The sequence below is a fragment of the Sturnira hondurensis genome, unplaced genomic scaffold (assembly GCF_014824575.4).
Source record: "Sturnira hondurensis isolate 20B ecotype Veracruz unplaced genomic scaffold, ASM1482457v3 Scaffold0003693, whole genome shotgun sequence".
Lineage (NCBI taxonomy): Eukaryota > Metazoa > Chordata > Mammalia > Chiroptera > Phyllostomidae > Sturnira > Sturnira hondurensis.
Genome location: NW_028076324.1, coordinates 3,562,862 through 3,587,268, shown reverse-complemented (window position 1 = coordinate 3,587,268; position 24,407 = coordinate 3,562,862). Strand labels below are relative to the sequence as shown.

Here is a 24,407-nt window from a genome sequence, read left to right as displayed (position 1 = left end):
CCGCATTTTCTGTATTGACCCAAGCATCTTCCTTCCACCTGCCTTTCCAGTCTCTTTCTGGTGAGGTGGTTTCTTACTCCGCTATCAAAATCCTACTCTTCTTGTTTGACTCTGGGAGGTGGGCACACAGTGCAACATCCAGATCTTGTATCACAGAAACGTGTCATTGAAACCTCTATGACCCTATGAACCAATGTCACCCCAATAACTTTCGTTTTAAAAATCTTACTCTTCCTTCAAAGCCCACGGCTAATGGCACCTCCTCCATGCAGCCCTCCTGACACCCACAGCGCTTGGCTAGCAACTCCATCACAGCTTAGTGCTGGAGTCAGCTGTGTCCATATTTGTCTCCCTTGCCAGATGAGATCTCAATGGGATTCGGCTTATAAAATCCACTGTAGTTTATTCCCACTGTTCCTTCTCAGAAACTCCTCCAGAATCTGCTCTCAAATCCAGGACACCTGGATTGTCCTGTAGAGGCCTGAGGGCCAGCTTTGTTCTTGAAATTCTACAATGACCTTAAACTAAGAGCATGAAAACCCTGACCTTTGACTATCTGTGGGCTTCCCTGTTCCTCCCCTCTTCTGTTTTTCTGGCTTTCCTGTCCAGTCCCGATTTGCTCACTACATTCTAAAGGTGTCCATCAATCAAAAGGAAGGCTACTCACTATTGGCCAGGGGCCCCAGTGGGATGGTCAGGCTGTCTGGACAGAGCATCCTTGGGGGGCTGTGCCATCCCTTTCTCCCCTGGACCAGGAGCACCGGTGAGTTAGAAATAGCCCTGATAGCCCTTGCGTCACTGAGAGACTTGCTTTAGTTTGCTCTCGTCTGCCAGACCGTCTGCCTCTGTGAACCCTCTGCCTGGCAGGGATGAGACCACAGCGTGGAGGGCTGTGAGCTGCCCTGGAGAGAGGCGAGTGTGAGCCAGCACCTAATTTTTGGTTTTCCCTTCTGCCCTTAGATCTGGAGACTGGTGGTTGGCCAAGTCTCTCATCACGGGAAGAGAAGGCTACGTGCCCAGCAACTTTGTGGCCCGAGTAGAGACCCTGGAAATAGAAAAGTAGGTGGACAGAGGGAAGGGCTGTTAAAGCAGAGGCGTGCTCGCTGCTTCTGCTCCGCAGGCTGCTGTGCAGGGCGGCCAGACAGTGGCTAAAGATGTGAACNGGTTTTCCCTTCTGCCCTTAGATCTGGAGACTGGTGGTTGGCCAAGTCTCTCATCACGGGAAGAGAAGGCTACGTGCCCAGCAACTTTGTGGCCCGAGTAGAGACCCTGGAAATAGAAAAGTAGGTGGACAGGGAAGGGCTGTTAAAGCAGAGGCGTGCTCGCTGCTTCTGCTCCGCAGGCTGCTGTGCAGGGCGGCCAGACAGTGGCTAAAGATGTGAGCCCATGGGGGGGGCAGGAAAGGGGCAGGGAGCTGGAGCTCCCGGGGAAGGCTTGTCTGCTGTCCCGGACGACGTTTCCATCTCTGTGTAATACGAGGGAGCCGCTCCTCTGTGAGCACCCCACTCTTCCCATCTATCCAATGGGAACCGTCCCTTGCCTGGCTTCTCTGGGCAGAAACGTCCCCGATGTCCCGTGGCCACACAAGCCAAGGAGGAGGCGCTGTGATCAGCTCCCACAGCGCCTCCAGTGGGCAGGCCTCGGGGGTTTGGACACGGGGGGGACGGGGGTCCCAGGATGGTGGCCTCCTTCAGAACTGGCTTGTAGAGGAGCAGCCTTCTCATGACCCAGTTCCGAACAGCACCAGGAAGGTCTGCCACAGGCCTTGGCCATCTGTTCACTCACACGCAAGGTAGTGAGCGAACAGGCTCCAGAGCCCAGCTCTGCCCGAGGCCTGGAGAAGCCGGAAAACAAGTAAGTTGTGGCTCCTCCCTGAATGAACTTGGAGTCTGTCAAACTCAGTAGCAAAGTGCAGGAACCGGGTTCGTGGCCTCAGCTGGTGTCCCTCATGTAAAACGGTAGTAGCTCTTGGGAGGGGTCCTTGTCTGGCACTTCCCGCATTGTGTCCTTCCCTGGAACAGCAAGCAGGACCGAGGGACACTTCCACACTGCCCAGTCCAGGCTCAGGGGCACATGGTGGGAACGGTGCTCTGAGAATCTCCTTCAGAATCCTGACCCCAAGGAGGGCGTGCTCTGAGAGTGGGTGGTTGGGTGCCTTTTCCCACAGTGAAATCAACCAAGGCACCCAAATAACGTTTCTGTTTCATTTCAAGAAATCAGAGTCCAGAAGTGGGACGCAAAGGGAGCACAGACACTAAGAGGCATTTCATGGATCAAAGGTTAACTTGGTTCAAGGTTAACCTGGGGCAGGAACACGTATTATATTTCTTGGGGACAGAGGGACAGCTACGGAGGGAGGTTTGGATAAGAACACGCTGAGGAGCACGGACACTCTCTGAGGCTTGCCTGCGTTTGTGCTTTTCTAGGTGGTTCTTTAGGTCAATTAGCCGGAAAGACGCTGAGAGGAAGCTTCTGGCTCCAATCAACAACGTGGGCTCCTTTCTTATTAGAGAGAGTGAAACCAGCAAAGGTAAGTGTGGGTGGCCACCAGTGCAGTGGGAAGGGAGTGCCAGCGCCTATGTTGCAGAATATCTTATTTTATCTTTTAAAGATCTTATTTATTTATTTTTTGAGAGAGGGGATGGGAGGGAGAAAGAGAGGGAGAGAAACATCAATATGCGGCTGCCTCTTGCACACCCCCCACTCGGTACCTGGCCCACAGCCCAGGCATGTGCCTGGGAATCACTGGGAATCAAACCAGTGACTCTTTGGTTTGCAGACCAGCACTCAATCCACTGAGCTGCACCAGCCAGGGCTGTAGACTATTTTAAATAAACCCATACAGAAACAGAGACTCTAGTATAATGGAACCCCTTGTACCCAAGACCCAGCTTCAACAATGTTCAACTCAGTCCATCTCGTTTCATGTATATCTCTGCCTACACTTATTATTTTGAAGCGAATCCCAAATATCATGTCATTTGACCCTGGAAATGATGCTTTTATCATTGCCTATGGCTAAGGTGCCCTCTGGAGGGAAAGGAACTCCCCACCTCAATGTGGAGGAGGAAGGGGTTCTCTAAGGGTGGGGTCCCTCCTCCATGGGAACCGAGGCCAAGATGGGCACTGGCCAGAGGGAGTTGGGGCTGCAGGGCCGCCAGGCACCATTACCCCTGACACCTACCCCCCCCAACACACACACACAAGTCTACACACATGCTCCTCAGAACTCCAAAGCAAGACCCTCTGTCTGCATCTGGAGGCCACATCTGGTGGCTGCAAGACAGGGGAGGAACACAGAAGTGGGAGGGGGTGCATTCCAGCCCCTAGGGCCTCCAGGCTGTCTCTTAGCTTCTCAAGCCTCACTGTGTTGACACCCATGTGAGGGCCCCCCAGTTTCCCAGTCCAAAAGCAGGTGGTCTTTCTCATGCTAAGAAAGCTGTCTCTGGGCCCCCAGAGACTGTACGTGCCCAGCACAGTTGGGAGCCAGGGCAGGGGGCCCAGATTTTGTGAACCTGAAGCTGACAGGACTTGGAGGTCCCCTTTGAAAAAAATACCAAATTGTAAAGAAAGATATAGAGACAGGCCCTTGGGTGAGCCTGGGCGAGTGAGGGCCCTGAATTATAAGCTTGGGCAGAGGCTCTGCTGGAAGAGAGCGGGTCTCCTTGGCTTACCGCTGAGGAAATGGGGAGAAAAACCCTTTTCTTCACTCCACTGGTGTGAGGACGAATGAACTCACTAGAGCCACTCTTTAGGTCCTTAAATATGGGGGCAAAGTCGCACCGACCCAGCGCGGGGTAGGGGAGACAGTTTGCAGCTTGCAGCTGGGGCTGGGGCTTGGTGTGGACTGTGGCCCCAGCACGGTGCCCCGGTGGGGCGCACGGCGTCTCGGCATCCTTTTTTAAGTAGGTGATGAGAAAGGATGTTAAGGGAGATGGGAGGGGAGAAGGGGTTTGAGATAGAGCGGTGGTCTGAGCGGAAAGGACAGATGTCTACATAGATGAACAACGCATCCGAAAATCAAGCAAGCACACCCAGAAAAAGAGGTGTCCGAGCCTGACACCTGGCGGGGGAGGGTGGTACTGCTCGCCTTAGGCGTTCCCTCTGGTAGGAGCCTGGGGTTCCCAAGCCTGCAAATTAACGAGCAGGGTGACCTGGGACAAATGACATCGCTTTTGGGACCTCAGCTTTCTGGTCTCCCAAATAAGAGTCGGGGCATGGGACCCAGAGAGCGGGACAGAGGCGTTTTAAGGAAACATCAAGTTTATGGGAAGAAGTTTCTCCACTGGGCACTCATGCCTCCTTAACTTGCTCTTGAGTCCCGGAGTCTGCTAGCCCTCATCTGCAGGGAAACACCAACAGAGGTGGCAAAGCACCCGGACGTGTGAATGAAGGGGAACAGAGCCCCTGGGAAATAGCTGGCTATGCCCTCCTTCCTGGACAGGGGTGCTTGCGGTTGGGCTTTGGAGCTGCATGTGGGAGTAGACAGCGTTTTTAAGCCAGAATGAGTGAATCAATCAATCAATCAATCAATCAATCAACCTTTTAGTCCCTCCAACAGCTCTACCTTTCTCAGTATTCCATGGCAAAAGGTCCCTGGTAACCGGGTGCCCAGGGGAGGGACGTCCTGATTCCTAAGAGACTGTCCTGCTTGTTCCAGAGGCCCGAGGTTCCCTGGCGGAGTTTTGGGAGACTCTAGGAGGAACATCAGGAGCAGAGTCAGATGGAGTGGTCAGGGGAGCTTCCAGGGGGGTTGGGTTGAGATGAAGGAAAAGACAGTGCATGGCCATGGTCAACGTGGAGGGCAGACTCCAGGGAGCTTTCCCCGAGGCATTGAAATGAAGCCCCAATCCCAGCCTACTTTTCCCTCTGTGTGCCTTCCCTCTCATGCAGGCGTCTTTATCAACCCTCCAGGTGCCTTCTCCCTGTCGGTGAAGGACTCGACCACCCAGGGGGAGGTGATCAAGCACTATAAGATCCGCTCCCTGGACGAAGGAGGCTATTACATCTCCCCACGCATCACCTTCCCCACTCTACAGGCTCTGGTGCAGCACTACTCGAGTAAGGGGGCCCTCTGATGGGGCGGGGGCCCCTGATGGGGTGGGGGCCTCTGTGGGGCGGGGGCTTGTGCAGAGCAGCCCTGGTATCTCTCTATCACTAAGATCTCAAGATTGGGAATCCTGGGTGCTACCTTGGAGTTGACAACTGTCACCATAGTGATTCAGTCTGTGTACCTAATCTCTTCTACTGGATCAGCATTCAAGCACCTGGAGAATAACAAGTACCTTCAGTCGTAGAGAGAGCAGGTTAATGCTTTATGCCATGCTTTATGCAAGGCAGATGAAAAGAGCTGAGTGGGTGTGCATGTGCCCATGTATATACACGTACTTGGGGGTGAGGGGGCTAGTGAGAAGGGGTGGGGGCACAGCTGGGAAAGGGGCCAGTCTGGTTGCTCTGGTAACCTCCAGCCCCATCTCCTCTTCCCTAATGCAGAGAAAGAGGATGGTTTATGCCACAAGCTAACCCAGCCCTGTGTGAGCCTGGCTCCTCAGAACCCCTGGGCCCAGGATGAATGGGAAATCCCCCGCCAGTCTCTCAAGCTGGTCAGGAAACTTGGGTCTGGGCAGTTTGGTGAAGTCTGGATGGGTGAGTATGTGCCATGCACCCTGAAGCACAGAAGTCTCAGGATTTGCGCAACGCATCCTGCTTCCCCTAGAAAGGCTTGTGGGGGAGAAGGGACAGAGACTATGATATCCATTTCGCAGATGAGATGATGGAGGCATAGAACATTCTCCCTCAACTTCCTGAGGGAGGCCGAGACAGGCTGGCAACCAGCAAGATAAGCTGGGACATCCCTCACCCTCAGGAGCTGTGCATTCCAGCCCTGGGCCTCTTCCTGGGCAGGCAGCCCCGGTCTCAGTCCCCCACCCCCAGCACGGGAATGGCTCCTGGAAGCTTATGTAGATAATGGTTAAGGGATCACCTCCCGAAGCCTCTGCTGAACGGCTTCTTTTTTTTTTTTTTTTTTGCTGAACGGCTTCTTCGTTCTCTCCCCAACTCCATCCCCTGTCCTTCCTCAGGTTATTACAAAAACAACATGAAGGTGGCCATCAAGACCTTGAAGGAGGGGACCATGTCTCCGGAGGCCTTCCTGGGGGAGGCCAACCTGATGAAAACTCTCCAGCATGAAAGGCTGGTTCGTCTCTATGCCGTTGTCACCAAGGAGCCCATCTACATCGTGACCGAGTACATGGCCAGAGGTGGTGCCCTGTGGGGGCCCGTGTCCCTCAGACAGAGGCAGGGAGGGGGAGGGGGAAAGGACAGGCTTAGGGGCTGAGAAGGGAGAGGCCCATCTACTGCTGTGGGTCTGCCTGGCCAGGGGACCGGTGCAGGGCATTGCTGGGCCATGGGCCGGATGGAGTGGCCTCTGCATCTAGGGTGTCCCACATGTGTGGGGTGGGAGGGGAGGAAGGTGAGAAGCAAGATGGGTCAGTGGTTTCACAGAGCTGTGTCCTCCGTGTGGGAACACTTGGAGTATGTCTTCTGTGCCCAGCACTGTGTGATGCCTGCTGGGGAGGACAGNTGGGTCTGCCTGGCCAGGGGACCGGTGCAGGGCATTGCTGGGCCATGGGCCGGATGGAGCGGCCTGTGCATCTAGGGTGTCCCACATGTGTGGGGTGGGAGGGGAGGAAGGTGAGAAGCAAGATGGGTCAGTGGTTTCACAGAGCTGTGTCCTCCGTGTGGGAACACTTGGAGTATGTCTTCTGTGCCCAGCACTGTGTGATGCCTGCTGGGGAGGACAGAGCAAGACAAGTTGAAAGAGGAGTGGGTTGGGCATGCAGAGATGGTGCGAGTCCCAGGTCTACCCCTTACCAGCCACAGGACCTTTTACAACTGTATGAACATTTTAACACACCGTGAAAAGAGAGGTTATATGAGATGGCCTCTGAGGTTCACAGTATGGCCATGTTCTTGTGGGACAGTGGGCCTGGGGTCCAGCCTCAGCCTTTGACCTCCTCCCCCATCCCGTGGTGCTGACCACATGCTCTTCCTGCAGGATTCGAAGGTTCTCTTGGAAGCCATGCTATAAGCCACCCTAATACAGTTCCTTAAATGTCACCCTGAAGGGGACCCCACACTGGGGCTGGGAACCCAATGGCTTCCCTGTTCAGCTCTTAGCCACACCTCCAGTGCGCGTCCCTCCCAGCTTTAGATGCCACGGAGGACCCTCATGTGTCCCCTGAACCAAATCCAGGGGACGACTCTCTCCATTCTGGTGCTCAGAGGCACAATCTCTACCAACAATGGGTGAAGAAGCAAGAATGCTATGCCAGGAATGAGCACTAAACTTAGAGTCAGAGAGCAGGTTCTGCTCCGGGCAACCTGGCTTGTGACCCTGAACCTGGCTGAAATCTAACTTCCTGTGAGGGGCTGGAAGCCTATCAGCTGCCTCCTGGGGTGCTGTGGGGATGGAGGCCGGAATTCTGCGAAGCAGAACTCCCTGCCACCGTGGGCAGACTTCTCTGCGCACAAGGGATCACGCAGAGCACCACCTACTTCTGGCCCCAGGCAGGGAGCAGCCCACACCTGGAGGAGGCTGGTATCGCCAGGGAGGGGGCGAGGCCAGGACAGGGGCTTTGGAAGAAGTGTAGCTGCAGCATCTCTTTCCTTAGGATGTTTGCTGGATTTCTTGAAGACGGATGAAGGCAGCCGATTGTCTCTTTCAAGACTGATTGACATGTCAGCCCAGGTTTGTGAGCTTCCAAGCACAGCAGGGCCTGAGTACCAATGGCCAAGGCCCCTAGGTCTCTGCTCCCAGCCCTGTGGCTTAACAGAATCAAGTATTCAGAGGTTGCATTTATCTGATTCAGGCTGGGCTGTGAAAGACAGGAAACCCAAAGTAATAACGGCTTAATGTGTAAACATCCAGAGGTGGGGACTCTGGGGTGGTAGGTAGGTCTTCCCCTCAAAGTCACAGGGACCCAGGCTTTTTTCGCCTGCTGGGTGTCTTAGCATAGCCTGTGAGTGCCCAAGCAGGCTGCTCACACGACTCCATCTTGTCCTTCTCAGTCAGCAGGAGGAAGTAAAAAGGGTTGAAAGCCCACACTCCTCCCTAGAGACATGTCCCTGAGGCCACCCACTACACCTGCTCTTACATCCTCCTGACCACAACATCACCTGGCCACACCTAGCTGCAAGGGAGCTTGGGAAATGTAGTCCTTATTTTGGGCAGCCACGCTTAAATTAGGTGGGTTCTATCAGTAAGGAAGAGAGGGAGGACTGATGGTGGTATGGAAAACCCAGAGAGTTTGCATGAATTCCATGTAACGTGGTAGGCAGGGGTTTTGTGGTGACCTCATTTCTTCCTCAGATGGTGCTCACAAATGCCTTCTGTAAGAGGTGGGAAAATGGAGAGGGGGATCTGTCCTCCCCAGAGATTTTAGCAGAGGGCTCTAGCTGGCAGGAAACCCACCTGGTGGCCCTGAGTGTGTGTCTGTTAAAACTGGAACTCTCAGCAGAAAATCCGTGGTCAGCCTGTGAGACAGAAACCCACGCACACATCCGGCTGCAGAAAGGAAACCTCCCCTCACCCCACGGTGCTCCTCCCCACCTCACTGGCCTTATCTGCAATTAGCATCAGTAAAAAGACTGAGGTTGCCACACCCCTTTTCCACAGACAGCTTTGAGGAGGTTGGTGGGATGGTCTCGGAAAATTAGCAATGGTAACCAGTTTCAAACCACGTGAGAGTGATAAATGTGTGAACTCTGTCCTTTCTTTTCCTCCTTTCACTCTCCCTGTCTTGCATTCAGTCCAAAGGTAAATCTTGGGTCACCCAGGGGTGTAGAAAGACACCTCAATTTATACATAGGTGTGGTCAAGTTGCTGAGGGCTAAGAAACCAAAAATCAGCACCTCCTAGATGGTCAGTTTCTAAACCATGCTCTGGTCGTATTAGCACCTCACCGTGTGTGCACACGCACACACTCACACTGCACATCCTCTGGGTGCTCCTTTTCCTGCTCTACAGGATAAAATGCAAAGCTCCCCTCCAACCACAACGCGGGGTGTCCTGCTTTGCAGGCATGTGGCAGCTTCCCGATGACCTGTGAGCCTTTGCCTCTCTTCTGCCTGGAAGAATCCTAGTCCATGTTCATGACCCAAGTCAAGTTCTCCTGGACTGAAAAGAGCTAGAGAGCACTTGGCTCGCATGTTCTTATTAGCACCATGCACGGTGGATTTTTCTCCTTGAAAGTAGATCTGGGTTCTACTCAACCTTGGTTTTTTTTTTTTTGGTATTTCTAGTAATGCTCAATGCACATCTTTAAATGGGATCAGTACTGCTAAATGCTGTCCAGAATAAGATATTTGGTACTTAGCTTTGTAGTCCCCACAGTACCATACCAGTAAATGTGTATTGATGGAATGGTTTAGCAAAAGAATGAATGAATGAATGAATCCATGGATAAGCCAATACAGATGGGAACAGATGAGAGGTGGGATCAATCCCAGTGCCGGCTTCCTGCCACCACAGGTCTGAGTTGACAAACTGGCTTTCTCGTCTCTGCCTCGGGTTCTTGTCTATCAATGGGAGTGCGGAGAACAGAGCCTGAGGGAACTTCCTTGGCGAAAGGGCACACAAGAGGGACAAACAGCTATTCCAGGCCCAGGGCTGGTGATGAGAGACAGACACGGAGTCTCCTCCACTTTTCCTGTCTCCCTTCCATCGGGAGCTGCCCCTGTTCCCCAAGGGCCTCCACGGAGCAGTGCTGGGTTATGTTCTCTGCCATGTGCCCCATTTAACACTCACCTCAACTCCATGCCCCAGAGACCCCTTTCCTCGTGTTCCAGCCAGTCCAGTGACGTCCCAGGGAGCTTAGGCAACAAGCCAAGGGCCATTGACTCCAAACCCAGATCCTGGCTCCAAAACTGCATCCAACTGGCCAAGGAGATGAAACCCTTCCCTTCCCCTCACCTTCCCCTCTGTCTCCTGCCCCCTCCTTTTCTTCTCCTCCCCTGTCAGGAGATCTCCCTTTCTCTTGCCTTCAGTCTGCTGTGTTTCTCCCCTGCAGACACTGGGGAGGAGAGGAGAGATGGGTGAGGGGTACAGGTAGCCCCTAGCTCTGATGTCTCTGCCTTTCTGGGATTTGAGGGGACAGGGGTGCACAGCTTATTCAGCTGGGGAGCAGCTGGAGCCCTCTTTCTACCCCATCAAGAATACGCTCTTCTCTAGTAGCAAACCTCCCCCGCCATGCACCTACCACACACACACACACACACACACACACACACACACACACACACACACACGCACGCAAGCTTCCCTTCCCCTCCCAGACTGTGAGGGGATGAAGGCTGTAGACAGGGTGGTGGTGAGGGTGGGCCGGGTCCTTCCTCTCCCCCATAGGGCTGTGTAGGGGATGCTGGATGGACTCGGTCCTAGCATGGAGGTCCCCGCGCTGCCCCTCCCTGTGTGACATGTTCCCTCAGATTGCCGAGGGGATGGCATATATCGAGAAAATGAATTCAATCCACCGAGACCTCAGGGCGGCCAACATCCTGGTTTCTGAGACCTTGGGCTGCAAAATCGGTGACTTTGGCTTGGCCCGGATCATCGACAATGAATACACTGCCCAAGAGGGTGAGCAGAGACTCCCAACCCAGGGAGACCTTGTGCCCTACCTTCCCCAATCCCCAAACCCCCTTGTACTTGTCCTTGTCGCCACACATGGCAGAGCCCTGTGCCTAGAGGCCAGAGAGCTGCGGTGTTTCCGAAACTCGGCCTTACCCTCCCACCCCGGCAGATCAGCATTTCCCTAACTGTACCTCCAAACAACTAGTGACCCCTGAGGAAGTGGGTTTGGGGGTGCTGCAGACTCCACCCACGGCCCCTGGGTGGTTTCCGAGCACACCAGCATGTTGGAGGGCCTAAGAAGTCCTGCAGCAAAGAAACTGGGCATCTGCTTCCCCTGGTGTCCCCCACACCAATTTGAGCCCAACATACTTTTCCACTTGCCCATGAACTTCCCAGGAACTAGGGTTCCAAAGGATGCACTTTAGGAAACACAGCTCTGAAGCATGAGCAGCAGAACCTTGGATCTGAACTAGGTCTCCACAGAGCCCTCGGGCTTACTCTGTCCGAGTAACCGAAGTAAAGATCCTCTTCGCAAGAGGAATTGAAGTGGTCAACACATTTGTCAAGCAAGCTAGCAAGCCATCTCAGCTGAGCATATTACTTAGTGGATGCAGAGAGGGAGCTATATGGCTGGTTCCCGGAAGGAACTGCGGGCCGGCTGTGGGGCCGGGAAAGCCAGGCGAGGTGGGAGCGAATCAGTGGGAGCAAATCAGGTGCTGAGCGGTGCCATCGGCTCAGTGCTGACTGGACTGCAGCCAGCTGCAGGGCCTCGTGGGGCAGAGGATTTGAATTCCCTCCTCACTGTGACTCTCAGAAGCACCAAAGCCACATGTCATCATTTCCATTTGGTAGCAAAGGATTAACTGAGGCAGGTACAAGGTCCAGTGACTTGCCCACGCCATGAGTTCCTGTTCTCAGCAAGGCAAGGCCGGGGGAAAGGGCCGCCACTGTCCAGATGGAAGCTCGTGGTGGTTCCCCAGTGAAACCGACAGACAGGCTAACGGGGGTGACACTTGTGTTCATGTTGTTCTCTCGAGCTGTGTGGCCCCCAGTGTCTTCACATGCTGGGTCATGTGGCCTAGTGGCTGTCCGTGACTTCCTGGGTGAATCTGTCATGCAGGGCGGGCCAAGCCCTGAAAAGGGTGGTGGGGTGAGGGGAGCAGGAAGCCGGGGGTGGGGGTGCGCATGGGGGCAGTCGGTCATGGCCTATGAAGCCGCCTGTCATTTTTCCCACAGGGGCCAAGTTCCCCATCAAATGGACCGCCCCAGAGGCCATCCATTTCGGGGTGTTCACCATCAAAGCGGACGTGTGGTCGTTTGGCGTCCTCCTGATGGAAATCGTCACTTATGGGCGGGTGCCTTACCCAGGTAGGCAGTTTCGTCCTGCAGCGACGCTTGGGGTCCCTGCTGTCCTGGGGTGGCAGACATCCCACCCTGGTGCCCGGGGGCTGCCCGGAGATGTGTCTGAGTGAAGTCTCCATGGTGGGGACGGAAACCCAGACACACCAGTCTGAGGGTGGAGTTCTGCCCCCTTCCTCCAGCAGGGATCAATCAGCCCCCAGACCTGGAATTACGGGAAGGTCAGGGTCTGAATTAGCTTACTCCCCATTAGCTTGTCCTCAGTTCAGACCAGGTTGTCCACCCCTCGGCCTTACACCTTGGGTGTACTCCCCAAGGCCTCACCTTGACTGTAAACCTCCAGCCCCCGGCCCACTCAGAAGGCCCTGGGCAGCTGAGTAGTCTCTCCTAGTCCGGGGGGGGGGGGGGCGGCCTGATTTTCCCGGAGCACTTGCCCAGTGAGGGATTGCTCAGGCTGTGTGCCAGGCAATCCCAGGTAAGATAGATGGGGTCCCGTCCATGAAGGAATTGCTGGCAGTAAGGAGGAAATCCACAGCCTCCTGTCCAGAGGTTCTCCCGGCACTGAAAAGTAAACAAAGGGATGTGTAAAGGTGGCACCAGGCAGGCAGCCAGGTCACCTGTGAGGAAGGAGATGGTGGTCAGTGCCTCACTGGCCCCCTGCAGCCCTTCAGCCTCGCTCTGCGTCCCCTCTGCCTCCAGGAATGAGCAACCCCGAGGTCATCCGCAACCTGGAGCGGGGCTACCGCATGCCGCGCCCCGACTCCTGTCCCCCGGAGCTGTACCACGACGTCATCGCTGAGTGCTGGCGGAACCGGCCAGAAGAGCGGCCCACCTTCGAGTTCCTGCAGTCGGTGCTCGAGGACTTCAACACGGCCACCGAGCAGCAGTACGAGCTGCAGCCCTAGCCCAGCTCCGGAACGCGTCAGCGCTGCGGGGCTCCCGCGCCCAGCTCCGGGCAGCTCCGGGATGGCTTGCACCTGGGGCCGGACCTGCAAAACTGAGGCCTGTTCATCTCGCAGCTCTAATTCCAGCTGGGTACAGCCTGGCAGGCTAGGAGGGACTGGTATGCCCTTTATTTAGATGAGGAAACTGGAGGCAGCCTGGCGGTTGGTCCAGAGCATGGGCTCCAAGCGGGATCCAATTACAGTCCCACCCTGCTCTGGCTGTGTGTCCTTGAGCAAGTTACTTGGCCTCTAGGGCCCTTGGCTTCCTCCTTTGCACAACAGGAAAAGTGATAATACCTACCTCCTCGTGAGGATTACATTAGTTAGCCCAGGTAAGGTGTTCAGAGCACTGTCTGGCACACGCCTGGCACACAAGATCTTAAGTGTTTGTCATATAAGGCTCCCCTGTGCTGGCACAGGTGACCAGGAGTGCCTTGCTCCCACCTGCGCGCACTGCCTCCCACTGAGGCTCCCTTTTGCCCACCCCAGAAGTGGAACTGGGTCCTCCCAGAAGTCAGCTTGGAAAAGCAGCCACCCGCTTTGGCTCTGGAAGGGAGATCTCTGATGTAGAGTGAGCTCCAGGACTTTGGGACTTTTCTGTAATAAAGTCACGAACTCTGACCTTTTCCGTGTCGCTACTAGTGACTGGCCTGATCATTGCACCCATGACGTGCATGGACGCGTGAGTGGCTCCGCTAGGGACTCGAGAATGACAGTGGGTTTCCGGTGGAGACCAAGTCCCCAGATCTAGAACACCTGCGTAGACCGTCACTGCCTTTGAGCAGGGCCGGCAGGTGGCGCCCTCACCTCAGAAATCCTTGGCCACCCAGGTCTGAGTCCCGGAATCCGCCGTTCAGCACGGCGCCAGGACCGACTCTGGGAGCCGCGCTTGCTGGAGATTCCGCCACAGGTGCAACGAACGAGCGCCGTGGACTCCGAATCCCAGACACACCCGGCGCATGAACAGTGAGCAGATGACAATGGAATGCTAACAACAAGGAACATTCGAGGCTCCGCACTGCTCATGGAGGTTCCACATTTGTCGTGTGTTTTTTGTTTTGTTTTGTTTTGTTTTGTTTTGCTTACATGAATAGCCCTCAAGAAAAAATTATTTTCTTGAGCAGTTGCAGAAAGTACAGGGAGACCCATCTGTCTACCCTTTGCCCCTGCCTCCCCATTTCCCCTATATCTAACATCTTGCAAAAGTATGGTACATTCATTACAAATGATTAGCCAATTCTAACAGATCGTTGTTAACTAAATTCACAGCTTCCATGAAGACTCACTCTGTGTGTTGTGTGTACTTTCCCACGGGTCTGGACAAGTGTGCAATGACATGTCATCACCATCACACAGAATAGTCTCAGTGCCCTCCAGGTCCCTTGGGCTCAACCTATTCACCCCACCCCCACCCCCTCTGAACCTCTGGCCACCAATTCGCCATGTACAGACTTCTCTGGTCCTGGGACAACCCAAGGAGGTATGTCTATTGCCATCCCATGAACAGAGGAAGAAACTGAGGCACAATGCGCTTACCTGGTGTTCCCAAGGTCATGCCACTCATTAGCAGCAGGATGGGGATGTGGGACCCTAGCACCAGAGTAGACGGCGGTGCTGAGCTGGGAGAACCTCACTAGAGAGGTCACCTCTGCATGTGAACAGAGGTGACTGAGCAAAGAGCAACACGTGCCTCTAGGGTGCTTGCTAGTTTTAGACTACGTTCCCATAGTCACAGCCTCCCTGAGAAAGAGGGAGGGAGGGAGGGTCACCATTATTATGAAGCCTCTACTCTTCCTTAAATGAGGAAACTGGCAGAGACTCCACACCACCAGTGTTGCCCAAAGGCTGGACCATGGATTTGAACCTGTTCTTTGACTCCAGCCGCTCCCTAAGTGCTGTGTAGAGAGCACAGCATTCTCAGAGTCGGGAGGTCTGCAAAGGTGGGTGGGGAAGGCTCCCTGAACCGTCCCCGAATGGGTCCTGGGGGTGGGCTGGGGGAGTGTGATCCCACTGGGCCTTGGACAGATCTCCCCCAGGATGCCCAGGATGCTGGCAGTAGGGGGCCCTGGAGGGCTCTGGCAAATTGCCTTAGACATCCCCCTAGAATTGAGAGCTTTGGGGGGAGGTGGCTGTTAAGTCTCTCAGAAGAAATAACTTCACTCAGCCTCCCCGCAACCCCCAGGGGCTTAGCACCCACATTCCGTCTCCCTAGAATTTCTAGGAATTGGAGCCGCCTGGCCCAGAACCTGGGGTCAAGGGAGTATGGCTGGTGCAAGCTAAGCCGTAATGCAGGACATCACAGAGACTGCTGGACCTGCAGCAGGCGGGTGCATCGGACAGACATAGTCTGAGTAGGGGTGCTCACGGATGAGAAGGGCCCTGAATGGACTGATGGGTGCCTTCAGAGGTGGGACTTGGAAAGGACCTATCTGTAAGGTGTGGAATGAGTCCCTTTTTCTCGGCTTTGCAGCCCAGACCTCAGGCCTGAGCACCACCTCCCTGCCTCCCAAGGTCTCTCTGAAGTCCAAGAGGCTGTCCAAGAGCTGGAAGGCCTGGGGCTGTCTTGCCACTTCTCTGGACCTCACCACCTTCCCATGAAGGTGCGGGGAGTCACCCAGAGCTTGGCCACCCTCCCTGTTCATGGAACTCTCGTCAGCTGTTTTAAAACACAGGTGACTAAACTTCTCAGTCTGAGATGCTGATCCTGCAGGTCTAAGGCAGGATCTGAAAGCTTCATCATTGCTAAGCACCCTACGTGATGCCAGGAATATATACCCTTGGTTCTCAATCCCGGAAGCACGTAGAATCACTGTGGGGTGGGAGTGGAGTGGGGCAGGGGGTGAGGGGAGGATAGTGGGAGGGGGGCGCACATTAAAAACACCAGAGCCAGGATTCCAAGTGGGGCCTGGCCACCAGCACATTGTAAGTGTCCTCAGCTGGCTCTTGTTTATCCAGGACAGGGAACCACCCGGCTAGTGGTGTGGGGCTTGGGAGCGCCCTTCTCAGCAGGGCTGGCTGCAAGTAACCAGGAGCCAGTCTGACTCCTAGGGTTACAAGATTAGCTCATCCCTGTGGCTCTTTCCCCTTCTGGTAGACAAGTGACAACCTACAGAAACTGGAAAGGAAATCTGGCGTGTTCTCAATGACACGTTGTCAGGCAAGGCAGGCATACCTTCTCCACCTCCCTCTCCCCAGGTGGTTTCTCAGGGTAGGTGAGGCTGGAGCTTCCAGGACCAGTGAGACGTTTCCTCCTTGGAGGACCACTAGGAGGCGCCCTTACCTTAGCAGTGGTCAGAACTGAGCCGGTGTCCCGGTGGTTTTCATTAGGTGTGTAAGTGACTTTATAAAGATCAAGAAGCCTTCCAATTCCCAGCCAGAGAATAAAATGTGAGAGGGTGTGGAGAGTTAGAGAGAGACAGCAAGGCAAAGAGAGACAGAGAGATAAAGACAGAAGAGGCAGAGAGAGAGAAAAAAAAGAAACAGAAAGAAAGAGCCGGAACATGGATGGGGGAGGGGGGTAGTCCGGGGGGAGAAGCAGCAACACTTCCTGCTCTGAGAACTCGAGTTAAGAGAGGGAGAGGAGGCTAGTCGTGGCTATGGAGGCCGTGTTCTCCCCACTGTAATCTGCATGCGTGAGGACATTGGAAGGGGCCCAGGCCCGAGACGTCTGGAGCATGGGATTGCTGCCCACTCACCCAGAGCTACTCTCAAAAGTGGGCCCCGACCTTGGACTCCAGACACCTTCTTGCCTGCGAGGAAGATTGTCCTTTCTCCCCAAGCCAGTGCACACACCCTTGCATTTATTGAAAAATGATTAACAGCAAGATCTTTGGAGTCAGAGGGACCCCGATGCACTTTCCCAGGATCTATGACCGAGGGCACTTTGCTTGACTTCTCTGGGGCTCAGTTTCTTCGTCTGAAAAATGGGCATTCTAACAATACACATACTATAGGCTGAGTTTGAGACTTAGGTGAGATAGTACATGTGAGACATTTACACAGTGCCTGTCTTATGGGAAATACTCAGGAATGTTAGCTCTTACTATTTTATTATAGCCCCTTAAAGGAAGGCCTTCCAAGGCCTTTCTTGACAACCTCCATCACCCTTCCCTGGTTTCCTGTCCTCTGTGATTTGTTGTCGGTCACTCTGATTCTTCTTTGCTGACATTCACACTCCTCACACCCTCAGGGTAGAACTGGAAAATAGGTGCTCAGGGTTTGAAGTCCAGGCCCCAGGTTTGCCCCAAGGGCCTCTCAGCTGTGTGACCTTGGGGAAGTAACTCGAGTCCTCGGAGCCTTCATTTTCTCAGCTATGAACAGGGAGGACAAGGACTTCCTTGCAAAGCGTTTTAAGGATTTAAAGAAGACTCTTAAAATGGAAGGGTCTATGAGGCTGCTGTGAAAGATACCATGGACTGGGCAGCTTCAACCACAGACGCAGATTTCCTCACAGTTCTGGAGGCTGGAAGCTCAAGGTCGAGGTGTCAGCAGGGTCTCCTTCCGAGGCCTCCCCCAGGTCCTCACCTGGCCTCCCCTCTGCGTGTGCCTGGCCCCTAATCTCCTCTTCTGGTAAAGACACCAGTCAGAGGGGTTCGGGCCTATTAGAACCCCATTTAATGGCCCCTATTAGATGGCCCCATTTAATTTAATCACCTGTAGACTCTCTCTCCAAACGGGCATGTCCTGACGTTCTGGGAGTTTGAACCTCAGTGTAGGAATTTGGGGGACAAAACTCAGCCCATAACAAACGGTAATACATAAACGTGATCATTGTTTCTCCTTTCATGTTTTCTATTTTCACAACTATTTTCATACTGTTTTTTATTTGCATTTCATTTTTTCATATCTTCCACTATGCCTTCCTAGTGCTAGGCACGTAGTAGGTGTCAGTGTACTCTGGTGACTGAATGGCTGCAAAAACCAGAATATTGGGTGTGAATGAACATCCCACCTGCAAATCAGGAAGATCCGAAGCTAAGCTGGAGTGCCAGTGGACTGGCTTTAAGCAAAGCTACACATAAAAATCCAGATTTACACGAAAGACAAAGCAGTCTGTAATGGTATTTTTTATTAAAGCTTCCACCACATATTCCTTTAGGTATTTTAAAAGTAGTTCTCAAATTTCCCCAGGCTTTCTATTGTCTATTTTTCAAAACTGTGGTAAAATACACACTGCAGAAAACTTACCACCTTAGACACCTCTGAAGCGAGCCGTCCAGTCACGTCAGGGGCATCACGCTCTCGTGCAGCCACCACCGTCCGTCTCCAGAACTCTCCCAAACCGAGACTCGGGCCCCGCTAAGCAACTGCCCCCTGCTCCTCCCAGTCCCCCCCCACCCCATGCTCCGCTCTGTCTCTGTGAATTCGACTCCTCTATTTGCCTTGTGTAAGCGGAATCACACAGGGTCTGTCCTTTCGTGACTGGCGTCTTTCACTCCGCCTAACGGCTTCCATTTTCACCCCTGTCATGGCACATGTCAGAACGTCCTTCCTTTTTAGGACTAATATTCCATCGTGTGTATCGCATTTTGTTTCTCCTTTCATCTGGCAGGGTCACTTGGGATGTTTCCGCCCTTGGGTCACTGAGAGTGGTGTTGCTGGGGACACGAGTGTGCAAACGTCTCTCTGAGACCCACAGCTGGATCATACGGTGGTTCTATGTTTAATTGTTTTGGGGCACCTCCACACCACTTTCCACAGCAGTTGCGCCATTTTACATTCCCCTCGGCAGTGCCCAGGGGTTCACATTCCTTCACGCTCCCACCAGCACACAGTGTCTTCCGTTTCTGTTCCTGTTCCCTAGTGGCCATCCTGATGAATGTGAGGGGCATGTCATTTTAACCGCAATGACCCATTTCTCTGGCCTTGGTCTCCACTGACTCGGCCTCTTTGAAAGGTCCTCGGGTGATTGCCCCATCTGCGCCCATGATGAGCCTTTTCAGGTCGATGCCTCTGAAGTTCTGCTGTTTCTCTCTGGGCACTGGGGGCAAGAGGGCTTCATGGGCCTGGCTGAGAGGTCCCAGCTGGCTGGTGGGGTGGGGGCAGGACTCTGCTTTGGGGAAAGCACCTTTTACTCCCCCTGAGGTGAGTCTGCTCTGGAGTGCCTCAGGGTCTCCTGGGACTTGCCCAAGGCTCTCACCAGATGTTCCCAGGTGGGTCTGCATCCTGGTGAGCATGGCTAGTACCTTTGCTTCAAAGTGGTCACCGAGATTTGCTTGACACCGTGGGAAAGAACTGTGTTTGGTTCTGGGCACTCAGCTGCAGAGGGGACGAGGAGAGATCGGAAGGCAGTAGCTACCAGACCCATGGGCGGATCAGAAAAAGCTACAGACATATGGGCCTCCGACATAGTCTTGTCAGCTCATCCCATGGCCAGGCTGAGCTCCAAGTTTTCTGTATTAAAGAAAGTGCCAGCCTTGATACTCGGGCTAGAATCTTAGAGATCTGAACAGGACCTTCATGGGCAGTCGACACTGGTTGAGTATGCAGTGCCAATGACAACCCAGAGAGGTAGGTCCCGTGATTCTTATTCTGCAGATGAGGGAACTGGGGCTCCGGGAAGTTAAGTAACAGGCCCAAGGCCACGCAGCTGGTAAAGGGCGACATGAGGCCTCACCACCCTTCACCGTCCTTCCAGGGAGGATCTGGCCTAGATGTTCACACTGAGCTGCTTTGAGGTCTGTGGGGGGCAGGGGCCTCGGGAGAAGGAAGCTCACTGTGGGATGGGGGCGGGGGGAGAAGGCCCCACACACCCCTTTCGGACACAGCAGCCTTTTCTGCGCCTTTTTTCACATATTCAGCTGCCTTGTGAGGATTATTTGAACAGAGGGTGGCTTTCAAATTCTTTGGAAACTCAGTCACCCAGTCGAATGTCCTCCCCCACCCCTTCCATCTCCAAATGGGAAAAACGGGATCTAGATAAGGACCCACAACCACGTGGGGCCCACACCCAGAGCCTGCCCCCAAGGTGCTTGGCCAGGTTCCCCCTCCACCCTGATTCACCTTCCTTTCTGGTGGGCCAGGGTTCATTTCACCGGATTGTTCTAAAAATAGAAACCCTTGTATTTGAGAACTCTCCAAATCAGATGAATCAGTTCTCCGGAAACCCCCATTCCTTAGCCATGGCAGAATCGCTCTTTACTGAATGGATCGGAGTAGAGAGATGTTAAAACAGCGGCTCCTCGGAGTGGGCCGCACAAGGGCCTGGCCCTCGGCAGTTTACACAGGGGTTTCCCTTGCTTCGTTGTCTCAGCTGCCCCTCACAGCAGCCTCTCCAACCCGAAGCAGCCTTCATCGCTCTGCCTTCCAGACAGGGCGTCTCTCGCTGTTGCGTCCCTAGAGAGCGGAGGGGCCAGAATGCAAACCCTGGGTCCCTGGCTCTGCGCCCAGCACTCGAGGGACCCAGAAAGTGGCCCTGAAGTTGAATGTGCTCTGGAGAAGGGAGGGACAGGGCGGACATGCCCCTCACACAGCCGGGTGCGAGGCCCCCACAGGGCCACCATGTTAATGAGGTTAAGCAAACCGTGCCGAGGGGGTAATAGGAGGTTCTGTCATGCCTGGTGGCAAGGAAGAGAAACATCTGGTTCTGGTGGGGCCCCAGGACCGAGCAGATTCTCATCGCCGAGACAGGAACTGTGGTCCCTGGAGGGGCGAGGTGGCCGGACTCCCTGAGCGTGGGGTCAGGAACTCTGCTGATGATTCACAGAGTAAGAACGCGGCCTGACATCAGCTGAAGACCTAAAAATAGCCAGCAGGAGATAGTGGGGGGAAGCTAAAGTTTGCCTGGGTGGAATGGTGGGCGCACATGGAAACTGTCTCACTGCCGCCTGTGGGGACTTTGTGCCCTTTCAGGTGCTCGCTTGACCCTGAAGGGCCACAGCCACAAGTAAGACAAGCTCCCACTCCCAAAAAGCTCTTCACCATGCCCTCACCTGTGGGGCACGAATGTCACCTCTCCCACACTCAGGCAAGGGTGCAGTGCCGCCCAACTTGTTACTCGTTTTGTGACCACGGCCTCATGCAGCCCACACGACACCCCGGGAGTGGATTCCGTTGCTAGTCCCCGTTTGCAGGTGAGAAAATGGAGGCTGTCGGAGGTGAGGTCCTCTGCCTGACAGGCACCCAGGTCGGCTTCTGTGCAGAGCCTGCTCTGGCCAGAGTCCCTGGGAGAGGGGCGGGCCATGGCTGCGGAGAAGGAGGACGCAGAGCTGGGACTGGCTCCGCCTGGGCCCCTTTGGCCTCTCCCAATGCAGGGCGTGGGTTGTGCTGCGGAAGAACAGGCTTTGGAGGAATCCAGCAGCATTCCCTGAGCCTCTGGGCTCTGCCTAGTTCTGGCTGTGGAATGAATCCCTGGCAAATCGTTGAACCTCTCTGAGCCTCGGTTTCATCATCTTCAGAATGGGCACAAGCACACCTTTCTCAAAGAGAAGCTGGGGATGCACTGAAATAACGTATATAAAGCTTCAGGTACATGGTCACGGGCACAGGAGGATGTCAACACACACATGCTCTTTCCCAACCTGGCGGCCCAGGCAGACAGCCTCTGCCCTGGGGTCACCTCAGGGTCACGGTGGAAACCCAGCCTACCCACCCTGTCCCATTGGCCTCCATTTCCAATCAGCAGCATGGCCCCTGGGCCACCAGGTCCCTGTGGCAACAGAGGCTGACGGGGGCTGATGGGAGCCAGTCCCAGAGGGCCTGGAGGCAGATTACTGAGGACTGATGAGGTGAAGAGGGACTGCCGCCCCAGGGCTGACAGCATTGCCTGGGAGGAGTCGGAGGCAGGAGGGCGAGAGGGGTCCCTAATCTCATCCTGATGTCTTCTGGAAAGGCGAGGGTGCCATCTGGGGGAGTCTCTTTAGGAGCCTTTCCTTCTGTGCCAAGGCCATTCTGCAGCTCTTGGTTAAAATTAGTCTCCTGCTCACTGCTCTGGACTGAATGGCCTTTTCCCATGAACCACCAGGACCTGGCCTTGCACAGGCAGGGGTGGGGCTGTGTGCCCTCTGCTCTCCAAAGAGCAAACAGAACATGTGTCCTGTTCTGGAGGCCAGACAAGCGGGTGAGGTGTGTGCATGTGAGTGTGTGCGTGGGCATGCAGGGGTGGACGTGCCTGCACACATAACTAACCAACCCAGGACATCGGGGAGGAGACTGAGTCATCGAATTGTGCAAGCTCTTCCCTGTTGGCACTATTCCTTGATTCTGTTGTTTCTTTCCTCCTTCTAGGCTCCCAGCGGATGTCTGAGGACATCATCTTACTCGTTTCAGCCCCTAGAATAAAACAGTAGGCCCGACTCACCCTCAGGCACCATGCCTGAGATTAAGAAAAATGCGCAGTGCCTCCTGAACCCAGGTAAGCCACAGGTGTTTATTAAGTGAGTGGGCAAAGGATAAAGCAAAATATGGAGCTGGGCTGTGTCTCTTTCCCACTGTGTCTCCAGCCTCTGGCCCAGGACCTGGACCACAGAATGTGCTCAAAGGATATTGTCAAACTCATGAATGAATGGACGGAGACAAGTTGACATTTTTCTCTTTGCCCATACCCTATACATAGTAAAAAAAACAGGCCTTGGACAAAGATGGTTTGAGCCACATGAGAACAGGGGTGGAGACCAGGAAGGAAAAACCACAAAGGTTGTGGCTCTGGGGCTCCGGTGCCACTCAGCCTCTCTCCGAAGTGTGTCAGTGACTCGGAGGCTTGGCCTTGTGTGGGCTAGACAGAGCCACTCCAGTCCCTGAAGATGGCCTGACGCAAGGCAGGCATTCAATAAAGGGAGACTCCTTCATGTGTTTACAGGACTGCTGGCGGGGGGTGGGGGGTGGAATACGGGTTAAACACCCAAAAGCGAAGGCTGGGATAGCTCATAATCCTGCAGAGAGGGAGATGGGGTAAGTTAAAAGTAAGTGCCAGCCAGGGAGAAAGCATTTGCGGTCCCCGTGTGACAAAGGGTTACTGCAAGGAACACCTAAGGAGGCCCTCCTGTTTCTAAACAACCCCGAGACAAATGGACAAATGGTAAGATGTGGGCATTGCACAGAAAGAGAACTATGATCAGCTGAGAAACGTAGAAAAAGGTGCCCAACCAAGCCAGTCAGTGGAAAAAACAGATATTTTCTGCCACCAAAATGGCAAAGCAGCAAGACTGCTAGCCCCCGATGGTGTGGGTGATGACATGGGGAACTGGTCGCCCTCACCAAGGGCCGACAGGAGTGTAATTTGATAAAGACTTTGGGGGAGCATTTTTGGCAGTGCCATTCAAACGTGGGGTGCAGGCCTTGGCCAGATAGTGCAATTGATTAGAGCATTGTCCTGATAAGCCAAGGATGTGGGTTCAATGCTCAGTCAGGGCACATATAAGAATCAACCACTGAATGCATAAATAAGTGAAACAACAAATCAGTGTTTCTTTTTCTATATTTTTCCCTAAAAAAATAAAACAAAATAAAAAATGTATACAAAATTGGGGTGCACATGCTCAGCAACAAAGCACTGTGCTTCTAGAAAATTATCCCACACTAACAAATGCCCTTGTTCTCAAAGATGAATGATTGACACCCTTCACAGCAGCGCACTTGTCATGGTGAACAGCAAACACTGGAAACTGCTTAAAGGTACAGCAGCAAGGAACATGTAAGTAAATTACGGCACATTTATTTTACCAACTACTATTCTGTCCCTAAAATGAATGGTGCATTTCTACAGGCACAGATATGGAAACATGCCTAAGACATGTCAATTAGGGGGGTAGGTGCAGAAAAACACATACGGTATGGTTTTACATGTGTACACACAATGTTACATTTACCACACACACACACATTTATCTGGATGTATAAAGTAAAGCAAAGGGACCTGAGTGACACCCACCCAAGAGAGCTCCCAGTGACCTCCTGGGGGTGGAGGGTGCTAATGGGACAAAGGCGGATAAGGGAGGCACTCACATTGTATTCCGTCCTTCCTTCTTGCTCAGATCTTTCAGAATGAGAATGCACTAATGCATTCAGAGGGGAAAAAGCCAGACAGTGGTCAGTGATGGATGGCCCGGCGCAATTGTGCTTGGTGGCAGAGAATGGATGACATGACCCCCAAGGCTGGGTCCCTCTCTGGGGCTCTAAGCGACCTCCTGACTCTGGGCCTCATTTACAGCCCCCCTCCCCAGTTCCAGCCATTTCCTCTCCCGATAGTGCCCCCCCCACCAGGTTATCAGTGGCCTCCGTGCACAGGGAGGCAGGGCCCTACACCACGCCTTTCACGTGCCTTCCATTGCGGCTTATCGGCCCTGCACTGAGGGAGGCCCGTGGGAGGTCCAGGACCTCGGATCACAAGCAGAGAGAGGGGACAGGCTCTGGTTGAAAGTGTCCAAGCCCCTCCCTTCAGCCCGGGCCAGCATCCTAATGGGGTGGGGGTGGGGTATGACTTCTGACCACCAGCATCTCCTCCCTCCACCGCTGTGACATCCCTGTGACATTCC

General features: G+C 54.1%; 1 protein-coding gene across 3 annotated transcripts in view; it reads left to right on the top strand.

Moving 5' to 3' along the window:
* Positions 1-13,237, top strand: part of BLK (BLK proto-oncogene, Src family tyrosine kinase) — a 55,051-nt gene extending 41,814 nt beyond the window's left edge. For all 3 annotated transcript variants that reach the window (XM_037042174.1, XM_037042176.1, XM_037042175.1), the window contains 9 exons: positions 961-1,059; positions 2,427-2,530; positions 4,915-5,061; positions 5,494-5,646; positions 6,081-6,260; positions 7,674-7,750; positions 10,489-10,639; positions 11,870-12,001; positions 12,692-13,237. In XM_037042174.1, the coding sequence (XP_036898069.1) occupies positions 961-1,059; positions 2,427-2,530; positions 4,915-5,061; positions 5,494-5,646; positions 6,081-6,260; positions 7,674-7,750; positions 10,489-10,639; positions 11,870-12,001; positions 12,692-12,897 (1,249 nt within the window). In that variant the 3' untranslated portion in view covers positions 12,898-13,237. The remainder of the gene's footprint in view (positions 1-960; positions 1,060-2,426; positions 2,531-4,914; positions 5,062-5,493; positions 5,647-6,080; positions 6,261-7,673; positions 7,751-10,488; positions 10,640-11,869; positions 12,002-12,691) is intronic.
* The last annotated feature ends 11,170 nt before the right edge of the window (positions 13,238-24,407 follow it).